Raw genomic sequence first — 19355 nt, 5'->3', positions numbered from 1 at the left:
AAAAGTGACATTGTTTCACATTTTTGCAAGTTTGTTTCATATCTTGCTTACTAGAAGACACACTCTCACACCTGCTTCTGCAGTCACTCTGTTGCGATATCATACACCATGTAGTCTCTGGAAAATTCCACTGTAAGCATGTGAGAAAATGAAAGCAAAAAAGTCAAATAACATCTTAGCTTTATCATAAAAATAATTTTGACCTCATTGATTCCCAAGCTTCTCCAGACCACACTTTGAGGACTATTGATCTTACTCAGTGATAAGAGCTTTCATGTAGATTGATTCAACTGCACCTCACAAAGTTTTTAAATGTCTTTGATTATCCCTATTACACACTCAGGGAAAGTAATCCTTGGAAAAAAAAAAAACAAGAAATTTGCCTACTGCTAAATAACTGGGATTCAAGACAGGTGCCCAGTAATAAACTCAATCTACTCTAGCTGTGTTCCATACATCTAGCACTAATGGGAAAAATTAGACCACTTTGTTTTTAAGTAGGGCTATATTCTTCCTCTTAAACCTAGTTATAGAAATCAAATCTGCAAATGCATTAAGTGTTCAAATCATTCCTAGAGCAGGGGAAAATCGAATGCATTAATGAATTTGCATGGTTTTGCTATTATTCTTTCTCTCCCACGTGACATTCCTAAAATAAAATTTTCTTTTCTTTTCTTTTTTTTTTTTTTTTTTTTTTGAGACAGTCTCACTCTGTTGCCCAGGCTGGAGGGCAGTGGTGTGATCTCGGCTCACTGCAACCTCTGTCTCCTGGGTTCAAGCGATTCTCCTGCCTCAGCCTCCCTAGTAGCTGGGATTACAGGGGCATGCCACTACACCTGGCTATTTTTTGTATTTTTAGTACAGACAGGGTTTCACCATGTTGGCCAGGCTGATCTTGAACTCCTGACCTCAAGTGATCCACCTGCCTTGGCCTCCCAAAGTGCTGGGATTACAGGCTTGAGCCACCATGTCCAGCCTGCTTTTCTTTTTTCTTTCTGACCTCACTGTATTTAACAATGATTGCTCACTAAAGAATATAAGAGAATTAGAAAGTTGTTCATTTGATCATCCAGAACACGTAAGAGGTGATTTAAGATTTTAGATTAAAATCACTTAATCCAATTTTGTTTTGTTTTGTTTACATTTGCTAACTCTGAAATGTGACTCATTTTAAAATATGTTTTTCTACCTTCTTAGAGAAGCGGTCAGCAATTTTCTCACTGCCCTCAGTTTGCAAAGAAAGAGCAGGAATCAGCAGCAAGTTCCTCATCCTGCAATCTCTGGGAATATCTGGGCTGCCCTCAGAATTGCACTCTCTCTGATGGACCAACCAGAACTCTTCCAGGCGGCTAATCTTGGTGACCTGGATGTCCTCTTAAGAGCTTTCAACTTGGATCCTTGAAGAAAGAATAATACCAGTACTAATAATCCCTGATCTGTGTGATTGTACTGAAAAATCAAAAACTATTTTATTATGAATTTCAAAAGGATAAATCAAATATTCAAAAGGCCATGGTCATATAGCCCAAGGAAATTAATTCCTGTGGACAATGCCCAGTCTCTGTTCAGATCCAAAAGCACAAAATGTTGTATATAGAGTCAAAGTCAGGCTCAAAAGAAGAATTAAGGGACTCAAGACAAACCAAGATAAAGTAACTGTGTGTTGAATACTCTTTCCACAAGTTGCAAGCATATTGCAACACATGTTCTTTGGGTTTTTTGTCTCCCCTTGCAGCTGATGACACATCTGAGGAACTTGTTCATGGGAAACATGGAAAAAGCACTGCCTCAGATTGGGAAATTCTGACTGTTTCTGAACTGTCTTCTTTTGCAAGACTGAACATAGTTTGGGCCATTGGTGCATGCACATATATTAACTCGTGACTAAAGACAGACATTGCTTAAACCTGTTCCAATTTTAACTTTTACTGTAGCCCTTTGATTCCAGCGAGGGAGCTTTGCTGGCAAAAGCAGTTTTTGCACTAGAAATTTTTTGCTGTTCCCAATCTAAACTTTTCTGGGATTGTATATATGCACTTTAATATCTTATTTATGCCTTGCTGGAGTTTTGTTTTGTTGCTCCAATTTTTAACTTGGGGGTGAAAGATTTAAGAACTCAGCCTCACTAGATCAACGGACCAAATAAACAATTCCTGAAGACAGTTTTTCATAGTGTAGGATTTTGAGAAGTGTTTTTCTTAAAGCAGATACGATGACATAAGGCGTAAATATGGCAAACAGATCTTTTCATTCACATGTTTTCTGGGTCTGTATGAACATAAGTAAGACACAAGGTACTGTCTCTTCATGCATTCTCTGCAGGAAGAAAGTTTGATGGTATCGTGATTTCTATTGAGTTCAAATTAACTTGCTTAAGTGTCATACTTTACTGGCTTTGCCCTGCACACCAATATTCCTTTTAAACCATAAATATTTTAAATAATATTTCTTAAGAGTGATAAATAACATTTTTTCCTAAAAATTATGTTTTCTTAGTTTCATAATAATCTGCACTGTTCATCCCCTTGCATTCTAAGTGATAGAAGAGCGACACTTTCAAACCAAATCTCACTGAATGCCAGTGATTTCATATGAAAGATGCATGCCTCTTTGGCTCTTTGAACATTTAGCAAGTATTGAGAATTTTCTATTAGCAGTGGTGTTTTAATTGGTTGAATTCCACTTAGTTCTCCACAGTGTTTTGTATGTGTTTGGGGCTTGGTGATTATTTTGAAAGATACATTTTTTTTTAAAGAATTAGGAACATTTTTTGCAAAATGCTAATCAGAATATAATTTTCCCAATGTCAGGTATAGAAGTTATCCCATTCTTCTTTACCTGGTCTCCTTCCTTCATCTAGAACCTTCCCCACAGTAGTCTAATCCTAATGACTTTTTATTTATGTTCTTTGATAGTAATAGATCATCCCGCTCATGATTATAGCTACCCACAAAAAATAAAACAACAACAACAAAAAAGACTCCACAGAATTGGGGTCAAAACAGTCTAATAATTGGCTGGGGAATAAGCTTCTACTAAGGAGTAAATGTGCACACGTGCTTATCAATTGAATGCGAGGTACAGGAATAAAATCCTCTCCTCTGTTACATCTGAAGTCCTTGGGTTGTGAGAGGGCCTCAAGTTAACAGAAACCACAAGTCCTTGAGGCTTACATATGTTATAACCTATTCTAGTTTATAAAGACAAAAAGCTGAGGCCACTGTGAGGAGTGCCAGGTTTTGATATTCATTGTCAAAGTTCACTTGGGCCAGGTGGTAGCTCCAGCTGGTCAGCAGAAGGCAGAGGCATTCAGGCACTCATCATGGGTAGCAGCGACCACCCAGTCTCAGACCATGCTTCTCTACAGTCTCAGCAGCAAAGTAAAGCTCAACAATGCTTTCAAGAATGGTATTGTAAGAATTGTAGAATTCGAGAAACCCAGTCTGGTAAGGACTCTTGGGGCCAGCCTCCAAGCCATGGCAGGGCCTGCTTGAATATGCCTGATGGAATAGCATCCTTTCCTTCCCTGCTCCTTCCTCCTGCCATCTGTACCTTGACCAGAAAGTCGGCATGAATAGTTTATGGACAAAGGTTTGAATAGCCTCTGAACAAAGGATTCAAAGCAAACTTTGGAAGTGTTCTGTGATGCCATTCTATACTTTGAGCAGCAGCTGAATCTGCAGCCTGGATTTAAAGCCTGAAACTAGTATAAATGTCAAATAATTAATTTGTTGCTAAATGGTGGCAAATTTTGTGGCCCAAGTTTTATTTTGCTATTGGAACACAAACTCCAAGGAGCTGTTTTAGGGAAGACTAAACAATCTTCCATTCTTACCATTATTTGGCAATTTGCAGAGCATTTTTAGTAGTACTTTCTGTAGTATATGTAGTATCTGTCAGATCTAAGATTTTTATAGGCGGTCAAGAAGTCCAGAATTACGGCCCAAGAGGAAAAGAGTTGCATTTTTCAATAATATTTTTTATAAAATTAAGTTAAAACCATTATTAAAACATGAGTGACAGGCCGGGTGCGGTGGCTCACGCCTGTAATCCTAGCACTTTGGGAGGCAGAGGCGGGCAGACCACGAGGTCAGGAGTTCGAGACCAGCCTGACCAACATGGTGAAACCCCGTCTTTATTAAAAATACAAAAATTAGCCGGGTGTAGTGGTGCGCACCTGTAATACCAGCTACTCAGGAGGCTGAGGCAGGAGAATCACTTGAACCAGGGAGGCGGAGGTTGCAGTGAGCCGAGATTGCACCGCTGCACTCCAGTCTGGGTGACAGAGCGAGACTCCATCTCAAAAAAAACAAAAAAGTGACAGTTTATAGGAATAGAGCACCACCAAGAAATCAGTAGCAAGACTTTAGAACAGTCTTTTTGTATAAATCATATACAGTAAATGTTTTGTTTCTTAGAAGTGCATCTACTTTATTTTTTGGCAGAACAATTTTTGGCATCTTATCTTCATGGCGTGAAACTGTCATTTAAATTACTCTTTCCATTTGAAAGGGGAGGGTATCCTTATTTCCCTTCTGAGATACTCTGAGAAGGCTTTGAGTTTCCTTTTTCATGTATTAATGTATAACAGCCTAACAGCTCCTAGAAGATGGTATTCTTACTAGAATGGCTACATACGGGTGACTTCAGTTACATACAGGTGACTTCCAGAAACTGACTTCGCCTGTAGATTGGATGAAAATAAAGAGAAAGCCAGTGATTATTGCTGAGTTTCAAAATATAACCATTTCTAGTAGGCTACTTCTACATGCTGTTGTACCTTCCTGGTGAGGAGGAGACAGAGGGACAGGGGAGAGGAGGAGGAATAAAAATCCCTCTCACTGGGCCAGTCATACTGATTCATTCCCTTTACTTCCTCCAAAACTCACTCCCCATGACTCCTGAAAAATGGGCAGATCTTGTCCACCAGGAAATTTTAATAGAATACTATGCACCGTGCTTTCTCAGTCAATCTGGATTCCTACTAGAACAGAAAAGTAAGGAAACATAACTGGGTAGGAATGTCCACTTATGTTTCACAAACTCACTTTTAGAGTTTCATGCCACTTTCCTCATTCTTCTCTTTAAGATACTATTATATTGAACGTGGGACCCATGTCTAAATACTTGTATAGATAAATATTTCTTGTATATTCTTCCCATACAAGCAAGACTTGAATACAGTTGTAGCTAGTCCCACTTATAATAAAAGCTTCCAAACTCTTTATCATAAACTTTATCTGTGAGCTTGGGAATATAGAGAAAGCAAGTTGATCATTCTGAGACCCTTCCTCATTTGCCCTGAATCAGTTCCCCAAGATTGGACTGTACTTTAAGCTAGTTGTTGTAGCAGTGGTGGTTGTTGTTTTATATCTTGAGATACTTCTAGAACATTCTAGAAACAGGGTATTCTAAAGGCTTACTTTATATGCCATCCTTTTTGAACCTTCTTATTTTAGAAATTATTACACATGCACACTTATGATTGCAACCTTGTAAAATAATTTCAAATTCATTCCGTATCCACATTTTACTGCAGTTTCCCTATCATCTCAATAGTTATAGAACTGGTTGAAATTAAACTGTTTTGAACTAAGAAGTAGATACATATATATATATTTTTAAAGAGTGTTCATAGATAAACTCTGGCATAAAGTTTGTAAAAAAGCAATTTTTTAAAAGCAAAACGTATAACCTCAGGTACAAAAATATTGCATGCATTAGTATTGCAAATTTGCCTACTCAAATATTAACCAAAGCATGCAAGATAACTTGACTGAATGTAAATTTACACAGTGCATGATTAAGTCTCATAGGTTAGCCTGTTGTTCCTTGCCTCTATACAAGGGAGCATTTTTATGAACTTTGTGTTACAGTTTTTCTATTTGCTTTTCTTATCCTATCCTTGAGATTGTTTTCATGCTATCACACTGAACTTTACAGATATTCACACATCTGGTTTCTACAGTGTTACCAGTGCCAAACTAATCCTCTGAAGAATCTGGGACATCTAAACACTTTTTCAAAAACCAGTTGAGGCACAACAGATCCCAAACTTAAACAAATCCAAGTGTCTGAATGCTACTAAACTAAATCATGTTGACTGCCTCAGCACATAAAGGTTTCGACTTTAAATTCTCAATAATGCATTTCAAAATTTTTCTAAAAGTTTGGGAATAAATTAGAAAAACTGATATTCTAAATAAGGCGAGGAGGTTGGGGTAATGTCAGGCACATCAAAATCATCACACAACGAAGTAGATATGGGGCCTTAATTTTCATAAATGTCACATAGCAAGTGTGTGGGGTATCACAACATTGTTCTGATACAGCCCTATTTGTATGGTAGTTGAGCTGCTTGGGCTAAATGTCCCTTGAGAAACTGGACTTGATCAACAGGTCTAAAAACACTGATATTTAGGGAGTGATGAGGTGATTTCATGGTCACTCAGAACCAACTCTGAAATCTTCTCACTGCCTTTTCCCATAACCCCTATTTTATGAGGAGACCAGAAAGGGAGAGAGCAAAGCTCAGTGAGACCATATGGTCTTACATTAGTAACAGCTTCATTACTCACTCCATATACCCCGGTACCCTCACACACATACCATGAGCTCAAAGACAGAATTCTACACATAACACACATAGCAAAGACGATTGTGGGGAGGCATTAAAGAGTTAAGAGGAAAAAAAAAAAAAACAGAAAATTAAACTGTGAGGTTTAACAACCTCTCATGTGGCATTTTGCCTTGAACGAAATTTCCACTACCTGCAGCTTCTGCAGAAATACCAAAATAACACAGTCTAGAGACAAGTGTCCCAATGTCAGAACTGTTTTCTCAGGACCTTCTCTATAAGAGAAAACTAACTTGCAATGCTGCAGAATGTCAGAGCAAAACCCTGATGAGCTCCGTGGGATACTTAATAGAAGCCTGCACTCAAAATAATATTAAGATGGAAACAACAACAACAATTAGGCAGTTCTTTGCTCAACTATAAAATGTGTATCATTCATTGGGGGAGGGGGAGGAGGAAGGGTCGTGTTCTTTGGATTTCTTGGAAAGGGAAATGGTATAACACAAAAAGACTAAGAGGTATACACACTCAACTCGGTAATTCGAGCATTTGGCATTTTCACTGAGATATATAGCATTTCTGCATGGATACCATACAAGAATTCTGCCATGTGAGAAATGTGTTCATGATGGACTACATTACCAGTAGTTAAGGGAAATACAGCAAACTTAAGTTTTTACCAACTTCCTTTCATGTTCCCTATATATCATCTAACCCAAACTTTCAATTTACATTGCCCAAATTTGTTTACATTGGTTGAAAAAAACTGATTAATTTATTAAACTTTTTACAAACTGTAACAAACATGTAACTATTTAGAAAAGATATTTCTACATATTTTATATATCTATGAATATTGCATCTCTAATCTAATCTAAAAATGTTGTTTTGAGACAATTCTTCTGTGATGCTTCCTCATCATGCTCATAAATGTTTAAAGTCTTGGGATTTCATTTTCAGGCTGAAATAGATAACAAGAAAAAAATTTAAGTTTAAATGTTTACATTGCGTTACTAAATTAATACCAATTCAAATTAAGTGACCTATAGTAAATTAATGGCAATGGGGGGGAGGGGATTTTAAAGTGATTGGCATATTATGTGATACTGTATCAGTGATTTAGTGAAATAATATGTATCATAGCACAACTCTGTTGGGTATTAAGGCTTCATCTTAGTATTTCCCTGCGTTGCTCTTTGAAATAAAATTACTACCATAAAAATAACCTCTTATCATACTGATGTGTTTAATTTACTCAGTTGGCTTCTAATTTGCGTACCAAGATTAAGGTAGTATTTTTGTACTATTATTGGAAGCATGCCTTCCCTTTTTCACATTATTAAATTGTATTTATATTTGTGCAATTTTAAACTATGTTTTCAAATAAACTTTGTCTGCGGCTTCGAGGTCTTTTCAGGAATCTTTCAAAATGGGATTTGGGGATCAGAACTCCTTCTGATCAAATGGAATCCAATTTGTACTACTGGCTAAAGGTCCTTTTATTAAATATTGAATATCACTACATATGATTTTGCATGAGCTATCTGGAAATCAGGAATGCATTTTTGGATATAAGACAAAACTTTAAAAATCTTCCTCCTTTGTTAATTTTTTAAGACTAAAATATTATTTAACCTGAAATTGAATTTTGTGATTCTTTTTAGAATAAAAATATTAAAATAAATTTCAGTTTTAGGGTCTTTTGGTTTTCTGGTCAGTCAATAAATATTTAGATACAAATTATGTGCTGACACCATTCTGGGCGTAGGACACAGTAGTAAGTGAAGGAAATCAAACTTGCCCTTGAAGAACTTAGATTTCTGTGAAAGGATGCCTACAAATACTTTAACAAATAAGAATGCCATGTGCTACAAAGTACTAGAACAAGGCAAATAAGATATTATGAGAATGAGTGGAGGGGCTCCTTTATCTGTAGGTGGTCAGGAAAGTTTTCTCTTACATGACATTTGGACTGAGATTTGCTGACAAGTAGAGTTGGCACAACGCTACTGGCAGAGCCAATAGCTTGTGCAAGATCCCAAGGCAGCAATGAGCTTAGTGTGCATTCAGGAAGAAGGGGGGCTGGGGTGGTGAGGGCTGTGAGCTGCACGACCTTAGTAGACAGCCTGGCAGGTGGAAGATCATGGGAGGCCTTCCCAGAGCAGATTCAAGGGCAAATTTGCTCCACGCAAAGATGACGGTGTTCAGACTGAGGTTTCTGTTCTTCCAAACCATTTTCAAAATAAAGTCCTTGAGTCAGGTTGGCAGGGGAGGGAACTGCAGGCTAAGCGAAGAGAGCTATACAGCAAGAGACTGGAGCATCCCTTTCTCACTTGTCACTGTTCCATCTGTCAATCTGAGGCAGCCCCTGACCTTCATAAAATTCCATTTTTTCCCCTATAAAATCAAGCTGTACATATTTCTTTCCCACTTCGCTGCTGCGCTATGTAAGATAAAAATCCAACTATGTAGTGATAAATTGAGGCTTCTCCCCCACTCCTTGAATATCTCAAGCCTATTTCATATCCCCTACTTCCACTTTTTAAATGTAAACTATATGAATTTCCTGAAATAGCTGCGTTCTCTCCATGTGTATATAAGAGAAACTGAAGGTTGAAGAGTTCTTTATATTCTTTACAAGTTTCCTTAAAGTAATATCTTAATGACCCAACACTTTAGGGCTCGTGAAGGACTTTTTTTTTTTTTATTTCTTACATCTATAATAAATAATGTTACCTGGTAATCATCTTAATGCATCAGAATTTGGGGAACTGACAGCTAATTTTAGTATTTTTCCCTGTGGAACTAACCTGCTGATCCTCAGTAGGCCCCATGCTTAAGGTTGCTTCCCTGAGCTATCTGGAAATGAAGCAACTGGAGTTCTTTGAAAGGGGGACACAGAAGAAGCTGATATTTACTGAAACTGTGGCAGATTCCTAGGCTCGACGTTTCTACTCTGCCATTTAACTCCAATGGACATTCTTGTCCCAAGTTTCTGCCTACTGCATATAATGAACATAAAAGCAAAAACTGTATATGGTGAAAAAAAAACCACTCCTAGATTAAAAGTGGACTAAAGATCACATCTAATTCTACAAACTGTAAAAACTGACCCAGGAAACAGTAGGCTTGAGAAAAATAACCAATATGATAGCTAACATTGCTCATGGTAAAGTCTGCTGTTGATTAAAAATTGACAAAAGGAGAAACTCTTCTTGACAAAATTTAGATTTGCAAAATTTCACTAGTAAAGCTGGACCTGGTGGAAATAATGGCTGCAAAAGGGAATCGGCAATAGCAGAAGTTTTCATAAGGAAAAATCAATAAGGCTTAAAATTAACTGATGACTCAAGATGGCCCTCCTAAAATTTACAGAATTGATACCAATTATACTAATTTCATTAAAATAGAAAAAAAATGCAAAAGCTTGGAAATAGCTGAACTGGATAACTATTTCACACTTTCTCCTCTCTCCTCAAATCCCTAAATTCCCCCATCCTCGCTCTCAGCTGATGGATTTGCTTCCTATTTTGCTGAGAAAATAAAGCAGGCAAAAGAGAACTGTCGGACTCTCAGCAGTGTGTCTCCTCACCACCAGCAGCTGCACTCCTGGTCTCTGCCTTCCTCCTATTGCCATGGTCTTCCTATGTCCTTGCCTAAATCAGCTCCCCACTTTGGCACCAGATCCCATCACCTTTTCCCTGCTCAAGGACATCAGATCAGCTCAAGGACATCTTCCGTCGCTCTCTTACATCTTCAATATTTTTATTTCTATTTGACCATCTTATTTCTCACATTTAAAAACAAAAACCTTCTCTTGACCTCACCCCATTTCCCATCAGCCACCACTCCCGTCTTTGCTTCCCATAGTAGTAAAACTCCTCAAAGAGTTGGCTGCATTCACTATCTGCAATTCCCCTCCTCCCATTCTCTCTTCGACCCACTCCTTTCACCGTGCTTCCAAAACCGTTCCCACAGAGATCACCCAGGACCTTGATTGTCAGTCCTCAGCTTACATACCCTATTAACGAGTATTGGAAAGTTGATCACTCTCGCCTCAGTAAGACACCTCCTTCTCCTGGCTTCCACTCCAGGCACCATGCTCTTGGCTTTCCTCCACCTTGACGGTCACGCCTCTCAGTCTCCTTTGTTGGCTTGTCCTCTCCCTGACTTCTTAGGTGGAAATCCCCTAGGGTTCAGTCCCTGGACTTCTATTTCCTGTCTTCCTCCATTGGTGATTGTACCCAGTCCCATTGTTTCAAATAGCATCTAGATGCCAACAAGTCCCAAATTTCTATTAGTCCAGAACTCTCTCCCAAAATCCGTTGGATATCCAGCTTCCTACTCAACATCAACCACGGAGTTCTAATAGGCGTTTCAAACTTAACACATCTTAAACTGGACTTCCGGTCATCTTTCTCCACCATTACCACCCCAATCCCACTAAGCCTTCCCTATCTTAGTTGATTGTAACTACACTCTTCAGTTCCTCAGGATAAAAACTTTGGGGTTAGCTTTAGCTACTCTCAATTCCCTCATACCCTACATCCTATGCGTGAGGAAATCCTGAGGGTCTTACCTTTAAATGTATCGCAAATCTGACCATTCTCACTAGCTTCACTGCTCCCACCCTGTTTGAGCCATCATCCTCCCACGTTGCTGACCACAGGAGCCCCAACCTTTATCCTTGCCTTCCTACCATCTAGTCTGAACAAAGAATTTATGAAACTTCAGTCAGATTGGGTCATTGCTCTGCACAAGGCCCTATAATAGCTTCCTATTGCACTTTCGAGTCAAGCCCTTCCCAAAGCCTCCCAGGTCCAGGCAATCTGGCCCCTCTCTGACCTCCTCTCCCATTACTCTCCCCATCACTCCATTCTCTTGAGCCATACTCATCCTTTTGATCCTCCTCTGACATAGTAGACATGCCCCACTGTGGGGCCTCTGCACCAGCTAATTCCTCTGCCAAGCATATTCTTTCCCCAAATATCCCCTTGGATGAGTCCATTCACTTCCTTCAGGTCTTGGTTCAAATCTCACCTCCAGATGATTTGTTTCCTAAGTATGCTATTTATACTGCAATCTGCACCCTCACCTCTCTGGTGTGTTTTCTTTTTTCCATAGCACTTAATACCTCTTGTTATAGAATCTACTTATCTTTTATGTTTACTATCTGTCTCTCCTTGCCAAAAAATAAGACTCAACAAAGGCAGGAATATTGTCTTTATTTACAGATATCTTCTAAGAAAAAAATACATAGCACATAGATGTTTACTATTTATTGAATGATGAGCCATACTATTTAAATTAACAAGATTAACTGACTTAACGAAATTATCTCCAGAAAAATACTCTTGGAAAAAAAGTCATCAATGTTGGTATAATTCTGATATTTAAAAAAATCTTTTAGATTAAAACAAAGGGTCAAAACCTCCATAGAGTCAATGCTAAATGGGTGAAAATGTGACATAAAAATGCCCTGTGTTCACCAGCTTGTCATATACTTTATGTAACTCACCTCAGTTATTATTATGCCTACTACACAGATGAAAAGACTGAATCTCAGGAAATTATGTGTTTACCAAAGTCACATAGCTAGTCTGTGTTGGAAACAGGATTTGACTTCAAGTCTGTATGCCTCCACTCTTGCAATTATACCACCCTACCTCCCTACCACACTGAAAGACTTTTCCTAGTTGATTTTTAAATGACTGGTTGCATGAGGGATGAGAATGGCTCACTGTTTCCTATTAAATTTCCCACTACAACTGAAGTTTGTCACTGACAGCATTTGAAAAGCAGGACCAAAAATTCAACAGTGCATATTCACACTGGTAAAATCCCCCATTAGGCACGAAGAGATATAGCAAATGGAGGTGAGTAGAAGGGGGCTTGCAAACATTGTCCCAAAAACTTCAGCATTCTCTGGTGGCAAATAATCCTTCACTATCCCAATCATTCCCTCACTGTTTTATTCCCCTCGTCAAAACATATGGCAGAACACTGAAGCTAGTCATTTACTTGGATTTTTAAAAATACATAGGTTCATTCTTCTAAAAAATTTGAGCATCGAATGGATTTTTAAGCACCGATTAACATATCCTATGTGGTAGGCAAAATAATACCTCAGCAAAGATGTCCACATGCTAATACCCAAAATCTGTGAATATGTTACTACTTTACATGGCAACAGCAACTTTCCAGGTGTGATTACATTAAGGATCTTGAGAAGAATATTCTGGATTATCTGGGTGAGACCAATGTAATCACAAGGGCCTTTTTTTTTTTTTAAGTTGGAGTCTCACTCTGTTGCCCAGGCTGGAATGTAGTGGTGCTCTCTCAGCTCACTGCAGCCTCAGCCTCCCAGGTTCAAGTGATTCTCCTGCCTCAGCCTCCCAAGTAGCTGGGATTACAGGCATGCACCACCATGCCCAGCTAATTTTTATATTTTTAGTAGAGGCAGGGCTTTGCCATGTTGGCCAGGCTAGTCTTGAGCTCCTGGCCTCAAGTGAACCACCCGGCTTGGCCTCTCAAAGTGCTCGGATTACAGGTGTGAGCCACCATGCCTGGCCCACAAGGGTCTTTCTAAGAGGGAAGTAAGTCAGCCAGGGCAGATGTGACAACGGAAGCAGGGGCTGCAGTGATGCCAATGCTGTGAGGAGCCCAGGAGCCCAGGAAGGTGAGCAGACTCTAGAAGCTAGAAGCTAGAAGCTAGAAAAAGCAGGAATTGATTCTCCCTTATAGCTTCCCTACCAACACCTTGATTTTAGCCCTGTAAGACCATTTGCATAGTAATACATGTATTATTTTAAGCCACTGAGTTCATGATAATTTGTCACAGCAGCAAGAGAGAACTCATACGCCTTAGAGACACAGTGTCATCGAAATGCCTAAGTCTCTGGACATAGCGTGTGCCCACTCTGCTTTTATATGTGTTAAGGGGGCTGTCAGCAAACCAAGATCCAGGGAACAAGAGAAAGATCTGTGACATGACATCCAGCAGATAAAGTCCAAGGCAGGAGACTCCGCCCTGCCCCAAATCCTCCCTCCTCCACAGAGGTAACACTGTGCCACCACTGATGGTCCACTGTGATGGCTGCCTGGTAACGCCAAGAACCCCTAAAAAGAAATAAGATTAGTCATTGTCTCAAGTTACCTGTTCCACTGACAGATGAAAACAATCAATGGCAGAATCCGTTTACTTGGCATTTTTCAAAATTAAAGAAAAAAAGAGCCATAAAGGGCCTCAGATTGTGAGAATAGCTTTTAATTTAAAACAATTGAAGCAATAAATCATCCATCTCTCTTTCCATCTCAGGCAAATAATCTCCCAAAACATTTGATACAGTTTAACAACAACTGTGACTAGTGCAAAATAAAATAAATACAAACTCTTTCAGAAGCCAACATCAAAACCTGCTGGACAGGTGGGCACAGGAACAGACTCAGCCTCTGCCAAGGCTGAGACAAGCGGCACATCAAGAGTGGCAGGATTTGTGCAGTGTTTCAACACATCCAGATTTGAACAGACTCAACAATACCTGGGGAGGGGAAACCACAATAGGATTTTGCCTACAACGAAACAAATATGCCCAACACCCTCATGTGGCTAATATCCTTGGCACCTAGAAGATGCTAGAAGAGCAAAGGTAGCAGCTCCCAGGCAAAGCTGAAGACAGGCAGTTTGGGGCTCATTTGCTTTTGTCTTTTAATTGGGATCATACATATATATATAAGTTTTTCGGCAGAAAAAAAAATCTGCTTTCTGGGAGATGTTCTGTGCCTCACAGTGCTCCTGACTCCAGCAAAAATATTTGTGTTGTTTCTGTCTATTTAGATACTTTGCAGAATTGCCTTTCCTATTTACGGATTTCACTGCCTACCCCACACCATGTAAGTCTAGAGTGGGGCTGTCCAATAGAAGTATAACGTTATCCACATGTCTAATTTTAAGTTCCTTAGGGGCCACATTTTTTAAAAAATAAAAATGGGTGAAAAGAATTTTAATTTCAATTATATAAATATATTAAATTGTTAATATTTTACTTAATACATCCAAAATAGTGTCATTTCAGCATGTTATCACTATGAAATATTGGTGAAATATTTTAAATTCCTTTTTGGTACCAAGCCTTCAAAATCTGGTGTGTATTGTGTGTGTACAACACAGTCTCGATTTGAACAAGCCAAATTTTGAGTAGTCATCGCCACATATGGCTGTTGACTGCCACATTGAATAGCTCAGGTCTACAGAGTCTTATGCAAACTCTTTTAGAGTGATTTATGGAGTGGAAAATCTCTGTAACACTGTGCAGGTGATCTCAGACACCAACTCAAGAGTACAGAACCTTGTTCTATAGCGTAGGATTTCTTTTATCTAAAGGACATTATCACACTTTATCTAATCCCATCCCCTGGTCCTGCCCCTGCCCCCTGCCATCTCCCCACAGAAGGCCTGTACTGATGTGATTAAGCAGCAGTGATGCCTACAAGATGACAAGGACGGCCTTTCTTTGGTAGACAATTTTGTCAGCACTTATTTGGGGATCACAGCTCTAGCTAAATTAGAATTTTGTTTCCCATCCTCTTCCAGAATTTCAAAATATTCTATAAAGGTGACAGATTTAGTTGAAGGCAGTTCTGAGGCTTTTCTAGGAGGACACTTTAAATGGATTTTTTGTTTTGTTTTTGAGGGGGATGGAGCCAAAGTACCTCATGGACTGGAAAGTTGTTTGTTTCAAGAGTAGAAAAAAAGTGGGGCCGGACGCGGTAGCTCATGCGTGTAATCCCAGCACTTTGGGAGGCTGAGGCAGGTTGAGGTCAAGAGTTCAAGACCAGCCTGGCCAACATGGCAAAACCCTGTCTCTACTAAAAATACAAAAATTAGCCGGGCGTAGTGGCGTGCGCCAGTAATCCCAGCTACTTGGGAAGCTGAGGCAGGAGAATCACTTGAACCCGGGAGGAGGAGGCTGCAGTGAGCTGAGATTGCACCACTGTACTCCAGCCTTGGCAACACAGCGAGACTCCGTCTCAAGAAAAAAAAAAAAAGTGGGATGATTACCCAAAAAAGTATAGATAAGTGGAGCAGGAATACAAACAGAGGGGTGGTGGGGCCACTAAGAATGACACAGGTCCTCAACTAGGGAGTATAAGCTGTAACAATGCAAAAATATAACATCCAAACCTCTAAGTGACCCCTCACATTTTACATGTCAGACCCTAGTGGTAACCACAGGAAAATAAAAATAAAATGTTAGGGCAAGAGAGGACTTTGGAGCTAATCTAGTCTAACCCACTTGTTTCAAATGAAAAGGCCCAGAGAGGTACAGTAATTCAGTCCCACCTCACTTAGAGTGGAGTCAGGATACAGACCCAGGTGCTCTCACTATGAATTGCAGGTAAGGCTCTGTTCAGGTAAAGGGAATAAATGACTCAGGGAGCAAGAGGCTCGAGCTATCCCCGTTGGACTTCCTATAGCCCAAAGTAAGCACTGGGAAATGTCAGGCACATTCTCTTGCAGGTAGGAGAAAGCAGCCTGGTCAATTCCAAAATATCGAAGCAACGTTGATGTAAAGTGTCACTAACACATGATTCTTCCAATAGTCTTTTCTGCATACTTTTTTTTTCTTTAAAAGAAAATCCCAATCTGAACCAAACTGGATTTCTGATTAGTTATATGGGCATTTAGATCAATTGGCAAAATAAAAACTTTGATACATTACCTTTTCCAAAGACACATTCATTGGAATTCTACATAAATGGATATCAAAAGATATTTACAGGAAGAAAGTGCTGTCTTTCACACAGACACCCATATACAGGGAGAATTTCACAATTAGACCACCATGCCTCACATAGAGGACTGCTAACAGACTGACAATGAGTTGACAAAATCCACACGTTATTCCACTTTTCAGTCACAAATAATCGTGTCTACACAAGTGTAAAATTAAGCAGTACATTCCAGACTTTTATAGGGGAACCTGCCTTGTATATATTGAGATACACATATAAATATGCTTTTAAGCAAGTAAGAAACCCATTATTTACTCCAGTTTTTCCCAACTCTCAATCTGAAGTAAAGAATAGCACATATACAAAACTTTGCCTTGTAGAAATAGCCCTTTGTGTTGTGAGGCAGAAGAAAAGGCAGCCACAGCACAATTTTTTTACAACATGTCTAGGCATCAAAAGGGCTAGTTAATGAAATCAAACAATTTATAGCCTATAGTCTTAAATATTGATTTTACATCACTGATTTTTCAAAGTTTTATTACAAAATTTTTATTTTATTCAAAATACACATGCTATCTTTGTCCACATTTCAATCCAAACCACCCAGTCACCCCCAATTCCAAAAAACAGGCCTTTGTTTTATAACATTGCTGAAAACAAGCCATTTTTGACGTGGGTTTGGAGTCATTATTCTATGACACTCACTCTGCCCTAAGGGGACTGGGTTTTGTAAGGCTGCTTACTGTGGGGATGTCCACAGGAGTCAGTGACTCTCATAACAGAGTGGGACTGCTTTAGGAAATCCAAGTTAACATTAGGAGGTGACAACAGTGGGCACACTTTGGTAGAAAAGTACTGCACCATGAGCTCCCTCCTTCTGCCAATCTCATTTGTTCCCAAATTGAGGAAAACAGAGGAGAAAAGGCAGGGAGCACCATCTACTACAACCCACCATGGCATACCACATTCTACTCATTGAAGGTTCACTGTAACCAATCTCACTGTATCCTCAAAGCATGATTGAAAGAGACGGCAGGTGTCATCATACCATTGTTCAGATGAGGACAGTGAGGCACAGGAAGGATGAAGGACTTGCCCAAGGTCCACAGTCAGCTAGGAGCAGCACCCAGGTCTCCAGGCCATGAGCCTTAGACACCATGTCTCTCGGTCACATGGCACCAAAGGATCACCTATAAGACAGGGCCCCCCATCACACCCAGAATCCTGATTGTTCACAACTCACTACATCCTAATCCAATGTCTGTGCTTTGTTTCACCTGGTTGGTTCTGTTTATTTTCCTACAGTTTCTAAGAAGATCCTTTCAACCAAACAATACATGTTAAACAGACAGCAATAAATTCTTTTTTGTTTGACCAAATAATCTGAAATAGCAACTCCAGAGACTCTAGAATTTGGTACGGACCAGTAGGAAAATTATAGAAATTATAGAATGCTATCATTCCACTTTTCATCACATTGGAAACTCTAATCCCAGGTTAGAGTTTCTAACTAAAATGCTGAAATAACCAAAATGGAAAGGATAGTCTTTCATAATGTCATATAAAGTTTCTTTGCATCTAAAATCCTTAGAGTGTCCAAGATCACACTGTTGGTCACATCAGACAAGCAATGAAGGCAAGTCAGAAGGTGATACACCAAAAAAAGGCAGAGATGAGACTCTGGCCCCAGAAAAACAAGGAAATGGAGGCAGATAAAGAGCTCGGAGATGGGAAAATCACAGACAAATTTGGGGCACTTGACATGACTCCAAAGAGTTATCATGTGAGATGGTAAAAAGAGATTAGCTATTTTAACTAAAAATAAACACCATACCTTTTGGGGAAAGGGCTGCTGAGAAACAGAGAATTTACCTACCTTTGACAAAGTACAATATTATGCTGCTGTGGGCATCTAGCATTACACCAGCAAATGTCCCAAACCCAAGTGAATTCTTGACAGCACTTAAAGGCATAACTCAGCCCTTTTTACTCCTTAAAAATCTAAGTGGGGAACTAATCTTCTCGAAGGTTCCTGAGTCATAGTTTTGTTAAAATATTTACTTGCTTTTTTCAGATATGCTTAATATCAACTCTTCAGCCTTTAAAAACCAACTTGTCACAGATTTTCTAGTGGACTCACTTTTCTAGTAAAAGTCTCACACTCTCAGTCAGTCTCACACACATTCACACAATCGTATTATGAATTTTAATGTGACAAATTAAAAATATCTTTCATTGCAGAGGCTCTATTATGGACAGAGCATAATATCTACATGGATACATCAGAAATTATTGTGTGTCATGAAAAAAATTATGTCACAAATAAAGCCCCACCCAACTGCTGATTTTCTATATGAAACACAAGTGGGCTTTTCATTTGTTGTGGGTAAGGCCACACCACTGGCCACATTATTTGGTTTCTCCAGAGGCCACTACCACTGACCCCCAAAGCAAAATAGAGGGCTGGGGGCACATCCCCATTTTTGATGTGCTGATGGCAGATCCTCCACCAGCAATATGAATACTTTTTTTGTTTTTAAATATCATCATCTTTTTGAACATTTATAAAAACTATCTACAATATAATAGTGTATCATCACTAATAGAAATTTCTTCTCAGTTCTATTTCAGAAGGTGTCAACTGATCGTGCTCTTTAAATAAACGATAAATACCCCATATATTCCTTCAGGTCTAGTTGTTTCAACTTCTTCTTCTTCTTCTTTTTTTTTTTTTTTTGGCAAATTAAAAAGGCGTATGGCTTCTTTTCGCCAATTTTTATGTTTGAGGTTTAGCTTGGTATCCTGCGGTAAAAGTACATGTAGCCCAGGTCTTTAGGGGGCCTTTCTGAGGCACAAACTTTGTGATCATTGTAAATCACCCATCTGAAAACAAGACAGAAGCATTTGATGGATTTAAGTCAGTTCCAGGAAACTTTACAGGAAGAAGTCACTAAATCATATGGCGCACAACACTTAACCATGATGTTTTAAGGTACTATACTCAAGTTCGTTGTATAAAAAGGGACAGAATGCTGGTAGGGAA

General features: G+C 39.2%; 2 protein-coding genes across 21 annotated transcripts in view; one reads left to right on the top strand and one right to left on the bottom strand.

Moving 5' to 3' along the window:
* The window catches only part of PEX5L (peroxisomal biogenesis factor 5 like), a 241669-nt gene extending 233451 nt beyond the window's left edge, over positions 1-8218 (top strand). For all 17 annotated transcript variants that reach the window (XM_003950234.6, XM_001168575.8, XM_016942333.4 and 14 more), the window contains one exon: positions 1198-8218. In XM_003950234.6, coding sequence (XP_003950283.1) covers positions 1198-1402 — 205 coding nt within the window. In that variant the 3' untranslated portion in view covers positions 1403-8218. The remainder of the gene's footprint in view (positions 1-1197) is intronic.
* Positions 8219-13828: 5610 nt separating this feature from the next.
* USP13 (ubiquitin specific peptidase 13) overlaps positions 13829-19355 on the bottom strand; it is a 135047-nt gene continuing 129520 nt past the window's right edge. For 3 of the 4 annotated variants that reach the window (XM_054682362.2, XM_009446898.4, XM_016942325.4), the window contains one exon: positions 19031-19195. In XM_054682362.2, coding sequence (XP_054538337.1) covers positions 19102-19195 — 94 coding nt within the window. In that variant the 3' untranslated portion in view covers positions 19031-19101. Of the gene's footprint in view, positions 19196-19355 lie in introns of all 4 variants that reach the window. The other variant, XM_003310124.7, reaches the window with a different exon arrangement.

This window comes from Pan troglodytes, chromosome 2 (assembly GCF_028858775.2).
Source record: "Pan troglodytes isolate AG18354 chromosome 2, NHGRI_mPanTro3-v2.0_pri, whole genome shotgun sequence".
NCBI lineage: Eukaryota > Metazoa > Chordata > Mammalia > Primates > Hominidae > Pan > Pan troglodytes.
The sequence above is the reverse complement of the archived record's forward strand: the minus strand, read 5'-3'. Positions and strand labels throughout refer to the sequence as shown.